Here is an 11,017-nt window from a genome sequence, read left to right as displayed (position 1 = left end):
AAGTATTTTAATATTAAATGCTATATAATTACTAGAAATTTAATATTTAAAGTTTAAATAATAAATAATACACATCAAAACGCGGTATTTAAATACAATACAAAATTAAATACTTATTAAATACATATTTATTACTATTGACGCATCTTAAGTCGTCACTGTGTATTTTGCCGGCATGTGTATGTGCGTATGCCAAATTGGCCAGGTTTAGCAGGTACATATTCCCAGATAATGCATATCATGAATACCAAAACGAGAAGGTAAGAATTAAATCTGTCCGAGTCCCAGTTTCTCAATTTCTGTGTATTTTACTGATTTACTTGTACAAATCGATTCATTCTTTACCCTGGAATGATTGACACATTAAATTTCAACCTTACACTAAAAAACAAACACGTAATCTGACCTGCATTTACTTAAGTAATAAATTAAGTTAATTCTGTGTACGTAATAAATCTCGAGGGAATCACGCATACGCCATGATTGGAAATTCTCAACAATATTCCCTACTTTTTCTCGCCGTGGTGACCATCTTATTTATTTTCTCTCTAAACAAAAACTACATTGGGAGTGAAAGGTCGCAAATGTGGGTGTTTAATTTGAACGAGAATAAATTGTCTGCTTCATCGAGACACGTTTTTAACGAGTCAGAAAACGAGAAGGAGGTAAAACTTGCAGAATACATGAGGTAAGATTATTAATAATTGTGTAAGTACATATTTATGTATACACTCTAAAAAAAACCGGTACATGCAATGGGGCAAAACCGTTACCATCTAGTGACACACGTTACAGATTAATCGTCCGTCTGGTACAATCGGATGAGGTCATTGTGCAGAATATTTTTAATGCATCTATAAGATTCTGCACGATGACCCCTTCTTATATTGATGATAGAATGCTGAAATTTTGTACATAGATTGCTAAAGGCTTGTAATTAAAGTTTCTGAGGTGAAATTTGAAAAAATTGGAACCAGAGGAGCGAACCGTACCGATTTTCATAGATTGTTTTCAACAACTAAAATTCTGCACGGTGAAATTACGGAACTGGTTTCGCGTGAATGAATATGTAGGGTCATTATGATTTTTATATTATCTTATACACAACACATTTCAAATATTGAAATAATTGGTTTCTTCTAGAAAGTTTTTTTTCCCATTTCAAAAGCTAATTTCGAAAAAATGTCAAAACACTATGACACATGTAATGAAATGCTTTTCTCAAAAATATGTGCATATGCAAATTTTGCCCGACTAATTATTAAAATATTTCCATTTTCAGAAATATGCAAGCCTTTAGCTCGCCTAACTTTGAATCTCTTAATTCAATCACCAACAAATCATACTACAACATCCTTCCGCCTAGCGAAGTCTCACCATCTCCATCCTCCACCCCTTCGCCCCCTTCTCTAATCCCCCCCGCCATCCTCCTCGGCCTCAAAGGCGGCATAGGAAACCAACTCTTCGAGTACGCGTGTCACTACGCCCTCGCCAGGAAACACGACCTTCCCCTTTACATCAAACTCAACGCCGCTCTTCGCGCCAAACTAAACCTAGTCGTCTCACATGACCCCAACGCAACAACGCCCACACCCATCCGCCCGCTAAGCGTTACTGACCGTTCCGTTGCCCTCTCCGCCTTCAAAATTCCCCTCTTCCCCTGGAACACGATCGACGAAACGTTCACAATTCCTCGCCATAGGAACATCGCAGATTCTGCAATTCTCGCTGGATCTTACTCCACGAATGGAACCGTCCTCTGGGGAAGTGACTATTGCCAATCTGAATTTTATTTTTCTCCATATCGCGACGAAATTCGGGAAATTTTCAAATTTCGCGGGGATGCATTCTTGTCCGACGAGGCCCGCGCGTGGGACGACATTATTTCCCAGGAAGGCACCACCATCGGTATCCACGTCCGTCGGGGCGACTTTATTAGGATTAATGCTACAATTCCCATCTCCTATTATACCGGGGCGCTTAGCGCGTTATTCGAAAAACTTGGGGAACCTGAGAATATATCGTTATTTGTATTTTCCGACGATTTAAATTATGCAAATCAAACTTTTGTACCATATTTGTCAAATTTTAGCGATTTTTCCAACCAAGATATTTACATTGTGTCCGATCCGACGAGATTAACGAGTCTGGAGGAATTTTATCTGTTATCGAAATGTCAGCATTTTATAATTCCGAATAGTTCTTTCTCCTGGTGGGCGGCTTATTTAGGTGGCGGGAAGGAAAAAATCGTTTATGCGGCGCATTTTAGGGAGGATTTTATTAAAACGTTATACCCCGGTGGGGGCGAGAGGCAGACGTACTACGTTTGGCAGTACAGATATATTTACTATCCGAGTGGGTGGAATGCTGTAGAACCTGATTGGGCGGAACCGGAAGTTATTTAATGTTAGCTAGTTATTTTCGTATCGGTAAAAATGTATGTATTTTTATTTTTTACACAAATATTTATGTACAGCTAACCTGCTTTTTAAGGTAAATAAATGTATATACAATTATATTTAGGAAATATATTTGCACTAAACGTATGTAGATATGTATGTATGTACATAGTATATATGCAAGACATACGTAAATTGTCCATAATTCATATTTAAATACTCGATAAGTATTAATGTACATATATAGTTACATGCATATGTAAATGACATGCACAGTAGGATGAAGGGTCTCAGAACTTAAAAGCTGAGGTCACTGCGGTCTTAAAATGGAAATAGGACCTGGTGTCTGTAAAAGTAGCTGTTTTTATTTTATGCGCATATTGTAAGAATTGAGGACGAGGAATAAATACTACATATACTTTAGAATTTGTGGTTAAAATTTCCGTGAATTGATGATTATTATGTAACTTTTTTCCAATCAAATTTGTAAATACATACATATGGATTTATCTACTCCAGGTATGCATAGTCTGTCCAAAGTATGTACATCGCTAGTCACCTAATTTGCATTCATACATATGAAGCTTGAAATTGATGTGAGATTTAATATCTGTAGGAACCTTGGTGAAACTCCGAGACATGAAGTTTTTTTTGAAATATTTCCTACAGAGTTAAAATTCCTATTTTATGACTTGATTCAGCCTTTAAATACATATTTGTCTAAATGGATCGAATATGAACTCACTACTATACATACTTGTTGCAAATATCTATTTTTTGCAATACCCATCCTCATATGTACATATGTATGTATGTGTCAGTCGTATATATTTACATACTTATATATCACTGACAATATCCATGTATAAAGTATATAATATCCAACTTGCATATAATTACTTGCACATATGCATCATTTCAGTGATTACAACATTTACAGGATTTTAACATTTATTTCATATTGTAAAGTTATTGCATGTATTATCGAAATGTCAGATATGTTGAGCAATTAATCTTTTCCATGGAATTACACTAATGACTCATTAGTAATGAGTCTGATCCGCGGATGAAAAATAATACAAGGTGAACCAACATATTGTGCACCTTTTATTGAAAAACTATGCATAATGCGTTACTAAAACTTATCCTGTACCCAATTTCCTTCAAGATCTCTAGTTTTAATAGTTTGTTTGAAAATATTTCAATGCATAGAAAAGAATTGTGGGGCCAGCCACGCTGGTCCGGAATACTAAATTTCTTGGCCAAAACCTATTCTCACCGATTCGACAACAAACTACCCTTCTCAGTACCTTTGACATAAATATATAGATGTTCAATTTGGGAAAATTTCATTGGGATTTTTCAACTGGTTAAGGGGTATGCAGCATACCGTATGCTTAAACGTGCCTTATAACATTGGGTTAAATGGGAAAAGCTTCAAGTTGAAAATCCTGTCTAGTCCTGTGCTATTTCGAGGAACAATAAATGAAATCTTAAACCCATATATAAATATTATCTACAAAAACTGCTACACCCATCACATATATCAAAAGAAATTTGAATTTATGCTAAGGAAAATTGCATAAGCAAAATTTCTGGAATGCTTAAGTCATGGCTATGAATGAAATCTTAGTGTTCCGAATAACACAATTATTTCTAAGTATGGTACACATTAGGGTTGCCGCGGGTAACGGGTCGGGTACCCGTTACCCGCATACCCGCACGATTTTGTAGCTTCTTACTCAAGCAGAACAATGATACAACGGAGCATAATGTAATGTAATGTCACCCAAGTAAATCCCAAGCTCCACAGTAAAGTGGTGAATGGAATAATGTGTAAGTAATGTATGGGTAATGTGGCAGGCATTATATGACTCTGCATATGTAGTCTCCTCACAATAAATATATCACCAAATTGGGTAGGAAACAACGACCTGCAAAAATCCTGTCACATGACCAATCAATTTGCACTAATTTGCAAATAATGTGCCACAAGGTTTCAGCAGTTGTTTAAAAATTTGCAAATGAGCAGCAATGTGCTGTCTAACAGTACCCGTTATCTGCGGGTAGCTAGAACTACCCGCACGGGTACGGGTAGTTCAGTTTTTATTCAATTGCAAATATAAATTGGCTCACAAACGAAGGTAAAAGCTCATAAAGCCTTACATTTATAAAATTATTATTTTATTATTTATCCACATCAAAATATACCATTTTCCAAGCGTTTATGTATATCCAGTTTGTCTTTTCGGAAACCAAAAAGTTTACGGCAGCCTCAAATACTTTTTATCTCCAGAAAATGCGGAGCACCTATTGTTTGTTAAGCATAATTTGCCTGCTCTAAAACATCAGTGCTAATTTGACTTGCATTTGGGTGTATTTAATGTAAGACTGCCGATATTTTAATTTGTGCTGGTGACAAACCTGAAGCAGATTAAAGGCAAAAAAATTGTCGATTTGAAAAATTTTGTTAAATGAAAACTTCATTTAGATCAAAATTTCAAAAAATCAAACTGACAAATAACCAAGTAATATTTTTTCTTCAAGCTAGATACACCAAGATTGTATAGCAAGTCATCAAATCGTCAACCAAAAATTAGCGATTACGTGATACTTATCGTTCCGTTGACTGGTCATTTCAAAGAAAAATATTTATCGGCAAAGTTGAATTTTAAAGAATTTTATTGAATTTATTGTTCTCCATGTTTTTCCTCCACTGGAGTTTTCATTCCACTGGACAGAGCTTAAGTCCAATGTCGTCCACCATGGTGGACTTTGAACTCTGGCCCCCAATAGTTTTCTTAAAAGGGGTCATTCAAAGGAAAGATAGGTAATTCCTAATTGTTGGCTTGATTGTTTGATATAGCTCGCGAGAAAATCCTTGTGTAGCTACATAGAAAAGGTTCCATTATAAGTAGTTTAAGAAGCACCTAATAACATCGATATAGAAAATTATGGCATGGGCTACTTACTTGCATAGCATTATATCACATATGTACGTCTACACCCAAATGATCAAATGTTGATTCAATCATATTTCTTCGGAAGGTTGATTAGTTTTTAGCTTAATTCTCATAACGGGTAGCGGGTAACGGGTACCCGCACGGGTACCCGTGCGGGTACGGGTAGTGGAGCTGCGGGTAGCGGGTCGGGTAACGGGCAGCATTTTTGCTACCCGCGGCAACCCTAGTACACATTGATTTTTCAATTTTGCAGATGACTGGCCCTCTACAAAATTGAAAAATTAGCAAAGCCAGTGTTTTGTTTCTGGAGGGTTTGCTATATTTCTATCACTGAAAAGCAAGCACAGCAAGAAATTTCAAGGTGTAAGAAATCGCAAGAAAGTGTAAGAAATATGTACCATCTAGAGACGCGATCTATGAACTATAGTGGCCGGAAGTAGTTTCTAGTTAAGTAGTAGACTGATAGGATGGAGAAGTTTAAAAATCGATGTCTGCAATTTTAGATCTAGTCCTTGACCAATTAGCCTTCTATAATTTAAGAATATTCTAGCCTTCTATGAGACAGGATAAGGTGCAACAGCCCTTTTGCAAATGCATAAAATACAGATGTTGGGACACCCTGTATTAAATATTTCACATACCAGGGCAAAACTTTACATTATCGTAAGATGATTAATCATCATAATTAATATGTGCATGCATAATTACGCATATCTACATAAATCGAACGTTAAAGCTTATGATTATCCAACGACTTAAATTTCCCCATTTTCGCAATTCAGAGCAATTAAAAGGTAAAAACATTGGTCTTTAGTTTTAATGGCTTCCTAAGAGCACACGTACATAACTACATGCATACGCTTACATACATACTTGAAAATTTAGTAGCAACTGGATAAATATTAAATCATACGTGCTCAACCTGTATGATCTTTTTTAGAAAGGAGATTATGTACGCATTAAGAATGACATACCCCAGATTGGATGGGAAACTATATCTGCAATTATTTTTTATGGCTCAGGCAAAGCTAAATAGAATTTTTTTCCTTAATTTTTACAACATTTCAGTCAGGGTTTCCCGTCTTGCAGTTAACACCTTATCTCATCTCTCCGTAGGGTAACGACTTTATGGAATTGCAACATTACGGATAATTCTTTGTGGTCAAACGTAGTTGTACTAATAAAAATACATAATTTGTAATGAAATGTATCACTTTACGATTCGGGGTCGTTTGGAGAATTGAATTCACTAGACGGTCATAAAAACATTAAATTTATAAATTTATTAAAATATAGAAATTTCTAAGCGTGAAATACGTTAGAAGGTCTCTGGGATGTTGGCGTGCACTTAAAAAATGCCATTAATGCTTTTATCTCTTTTGCGTTGTCTCCAGTATAAATTTCACACAAGATTTGGCAGATTTTGTTTATGTAAGTACCAAAGGTTGCATCGGCACATAGTGTATGGACAAGTAATTAATCGCCATTATCATACAGATTTATCACATTAAAAATTTATGAGTCGCCCATTAAAAAGTAAAACATTAACAAAATCCACTTCTTCGTCGGTTAGGTCACGAAGTTCGAAGCGAAGTGTGTGTAATTTCAGATTGCATGCATATTAATAAACGTATTATCCGAATAGTTTAAGTTTTTTGATAAAAAGTCTGAATCTGTTTTAACAAAAATTTGAAATGGCTGTAACCATCCGGAACGGCTTTAAGCGGTACGGCGACGGTAAATTGGTTCTTAACGATGTCAATCTTAACGTGGGCGTGGGGGAAATGTAAAAAAAAATAATAATTTTATAGTTAAAAGCTCTGAAAATTTGAAATTTCATTTTGCCAAATGTATGTATTTACATAGTTATGGATTACTTGGTGCCAGTGGGTGTGGGTAAGCTAGCAGAATTTATGTAATTTATTGAAAATTTACTCTAAAATTTCCTACATAAACGGGTTTAGCCTACTTTATGTAAGTACCACGTATGAAAACATGTGACCGATTTGGGCGGCGTGTGAGAGTAAAATATTAAAAAATCCGTCACATTTTTTTGTGGGGTCCGAAACCTACCTGAAACCCCGAAAAATTCATACATACATCAACTTTTACTTATTTTCAGGAAAACGACACTGCTTTCCTGTATCGTTGGCTCGCGACAACTTGACTCCGGCCAAGTTCTCGTGTTCGGGCAACCACGTCCAACAAATCTTGGCACGCTGTGCGGATATATGCCCCAGGTAAACTATGCCGAATTATTTACATTTTAAGCAATTACCCGTATTTGGTGAATTAAAATATTTATTAAATATTAGGACACCGCTCTTCTAGAGGTTCTCAATGTGTCAGAAACGTTAAAGTATTTTGGTCTACTTTACGGAATGAGTGAAATCGAAATTCAAAATAGGATTGATTTCCTGATCAAATTTCTTGAAATGCAAAAAGTCAATAGACCAATTAGCGAGTTAAGGTGAGCAATTATCTTATCGTTAATTCCATAAGGCAAAAATATTTAAAAATTCACACGCATTTTTTTGCTAAAATTTAACAGCGGTGGGCAAAGGAGACGGGTGTCCTTGGCTGCCGCTATGATTCACAATCCACGTTTGCTCATACTTGACGGTAATAATTTGAGCCAACTTATAAATAATTGAGATTAAGATGTAACTTACTGATGACCCCCTTGTAGAGCCTACCGTAGGCCTGGATCCTTTATTACGCCACAGGTAAATATGTAAATCATGGAATTATGGCACATATATATGTACACATTTACAAGACTGATCTATTTATTTCAGAATATGGGAATATTTGATAGACATTGCAAAAAATTTTGGAACTTCTATCGCGATTTCAACTCATTACGTGGAGGAGACTAAGCTTTGTCATAAGGTAGCACTGAACACATACATACATACATAAATATGTATTTACATAATCAACATTGAAGTACAATTAATTTTCTATTCGGCACAAATAAAGCTTGGAAATTCTGAATTCTTAGAAATACATTTGCAAATATTCCAAAACTTTAGTCACTTTTTGGCGTTTTAAATTTGCAAAACCGATATGCATCTATGTATGCACATACATACACAAGAGGAAAGAGGAATGCATATTTCAAAATTCGATTACGGTCTCAAAATTTTGCTTAATTTCTTGTGCTTACGATGTTTGCATGTATGTATTTCACTAAATTAGCATATTTGTAACGTGTAACTCTTTCAAATCTGAGGATAAAAAGTAAATTCGCACAAATCAGTGGTAGATAAAAGCTATTCGCACTCATACATATAGCAGAGAAATATTTTTTGTCAATCCTAGATCGGCCTTATGCGTGGTGGGCGGCTGTTGGCAGAAGACCACCCAAAGGCCCTCCTAGCGACCCACAATTGCGACAAGATGACTGATCTGGTACTGTATTTGTCTCAAAATGACCAACTCCAAAGTGACATCAAACGCACCTGGCCAAGCTACAAATTACTCAGTGAAGATTACTACAAAGAGACAAATATGGAGACCGTTGTTGTTCCCCAGTCAGGAAATGATGAGCTCTTATCAACGTCTAAAAAAGTGGATCACACGTCCATTATGTGGGCACTAATTTTTAAATGGTTACACCGACACAAACGAGATTTTAGGTATGCACGCACCGCACATCTATGTAAATAAGTACATTATACTCTGAGAAATTCTGTATTAAAATAATACCAAGTGGTATTGATACATGACTCTATCAAAGTGGTATCGATAAGTAATACCGTATAGTAATAACTTGGTATTAAAGTTTGACCGTAGCAAATTTGTACCCACGGGTATAATTTTAATACCAAGCGGTACCAATTTTATACCTGAGATTAATCCTTACGTGAATAGACTACCAGATTTCTAAAAGTGTATAAGCACCATGAGTTTTGGTCAATTAGTTATAAATTTCTGATCCAAGCTTTCTCACATTAATGTTTTCAAAATTTGTCCTAAATTTCCAGACTGCACATTTGGGAACTTTGCCTTCCCATCATGTGCGTCTACGTATTTCAAAATATCATGGGTCCAGAACCTGGCCGTGTGAAATTCAGCCTGATTCACAACATACCAGATTTCAACCTTACCAATCATTCCGAAATGCAAGAATATTGCAAAAAAATTAGCAACACGCCACCCAACAAATGTTTTTCGAACATTGCGATATGCAATTTTATCAATACATTTGAGACAGGCCAATTTATTTGGGTTAGTAGAAATACACATATGCTGTTATCCTTCGATAAGGTTAACTTGATAAGCTTAACTTTATTTTTAGATCCCTACGTATTCGTACCAGGAAGGACTCGATCACATTATTGAAGGCAGGGCGATGGGACTCATTGAATTTCCGCATGATTATGAAAATCACTTAAAGAACAGAATGATGCACAGAAATTTTGCAGACAATGAGACCGTTCTCGGGTCCACGTTATCAATGCGAATGGACGAATCAAGTATTTATTTAGTTATATGTGCAAACTCCAGATTTAGATTGCAGTGAATTTTTTTTGTAGACATGATCTTAGCGTTTTGGGCGAAGAAAACCATCGTTGAGAAATATCTTGTTTACATGTCACGTGCTATAGAAGCGTGTCCAATAGCGACCGACTTTCTCCGGCCACCCATTAAGGTTAGTCTGTACTTTAAATAATGTGGTCATAAAATGTTTCTGGTTTTAGGGATATTTACATGATTCCAAATTTTGGGCATGCATAATTATGCAAAATACATATACATGACTCATGCACAAATTTAATATTTGATCTTATTACAAACTTTTGCCATTTATGGTTTTAAGGTAAAATTTTAATTACCCCCAAATTTTGTATTTTCCGAATCTTAATGAATATATGGACAATTAACAATGTTGTTATGGATTATGTACATAGATGGGAACCATCTACGGATCCGCTGAAGTTTTTGACTACATCGTCTTCATGCAGACGGGTCTAGTCATTCTGTAAGTTTTACATACATACATAAGTACTTAAAATTGTAACCTTTCTCGAAAACCCAAAATTTCTCGGACTAATTCAGTTTAAGCAAGGACATAACTGTTTCTGAAATTCCGTTACATTAAATCATCAAAAATGTTAAAGTTTCACAAATTTCCGATATCACTTTTTGATTTCTATAATTTGAGTAAATTTGTGTAAAATATATTCCCATAAGACTTACCTACAAGGCATAAATCTTAAAAAATGAAACAATTTTCACAATTTTCAGACAATTTCCGAATATATTTATTACATTCCAGGTTGATGTTTGTCATGTCAATGGCAGTCTCCGTGTTGTGCGTGGAGGATCGTCTCCTCGGTTTGGAAGAGCGCGATCGTGTCGCCGGAGTGACCGTGTCACATCGTCTCGTCGTCTCCCTTGTCACTCAAAGCTTCATGATTTTTATACAAATCGGAATATTCTTAGGGTTACTTTGCGGCCTGTATGATATGCAAATTAGGGGGTCATGGGTACTTGCGGTCTCCCTCATTTTCATGACCTCTGTTTGTGGACAATTTGTAGGCAAGTCAGAAAATAGAAATTAAATTAAAGATATCTTATTTCCAGTTTTAACTCGTTTTTACAAATATTTTGCGAAATAAGTACCTATATGCACATGAAAATTTTAAG

At 35.7% G+C, this 11,017-nt stretch overlaps 2 protein-coding genes across 2 annotated transcripts; both read left to right on the top strand.

Annotated features, from left to right (window-relative positions):
• The first annotated feature begins 153 nt into the window (after nt 1-153).
• Nucleotides 154-2,795, top strand: LOC118435538 (O-antigen biosynthesis glycosyltransferase WbnK-like). Its single transcript, XM_035851720.1, has 2 exons — nt 154-688; nt 1,283-2,795. The coding sequence occupies exons 1-2, from the start codon at nt 480-482 to the stop codon at nt 2,403-2,405; spliced, it is 1,332 nt and encodes a 443-aa protein (XP_035707613.1). The 5' UTR covers nt 154-479; the 3' UTR covers nt 2,406-2,795.
• Nucleotides 2,796-6,602: 3,807 nt separating this feature from the next.
• LOC110850307 (ABC transporter G family member 23) lies at nt 6,603-10,932 on the top strand. Its single transcript, XM_035851908.1, has 12 exons — nt 6,603-7,258; nt 7,485-7,602; nt 7,678-7,832; nt 7,914-7,984; nt 8,052-8,088; nt 8,161-8,254; nt 8,687-9,003; nt 9,352-9,595; nt 9,666-9,843; nt 9,904-10,019; nt 10,279-10,349; nt 10,647-10,932. The coding sequence occupies exons 1-12, from the start codon at nt 7,215-7,217 to the stop codon at nt 10,930-10,932; spliced, it is 1,731 nt and encodes a 576-aa protein (XP_035707801.1). The 5' UTR covers nt 6,603-7,214.
• The last annotated feature ends 85 nt before the right edge of the window (nt 10,933-11,017 follow it).

The sequence above is a fragment of the Folsomia candida genome, unplaced genomic scaffold (genome assembly GCF_002217175.1).
Source record: "Folsomia candida strain VU population unplaced genomic scaffold, ASM221717v1 Fcan01_Sc005, whole genome shotgun sequence".
Classification (NCBI taxonomy): domain Eukaryota; kingdom Metazoa; phylum Arthropoda; class Collembola; order Entomobryomorpha; family Isotomidae; genus Folsomia; species Folsomia candida.
The sequence above is the reverse complement of the archived record's forward strand: the minus strand, read 5'-3'. Positions and strand labels throughout refer to the sequence as shown.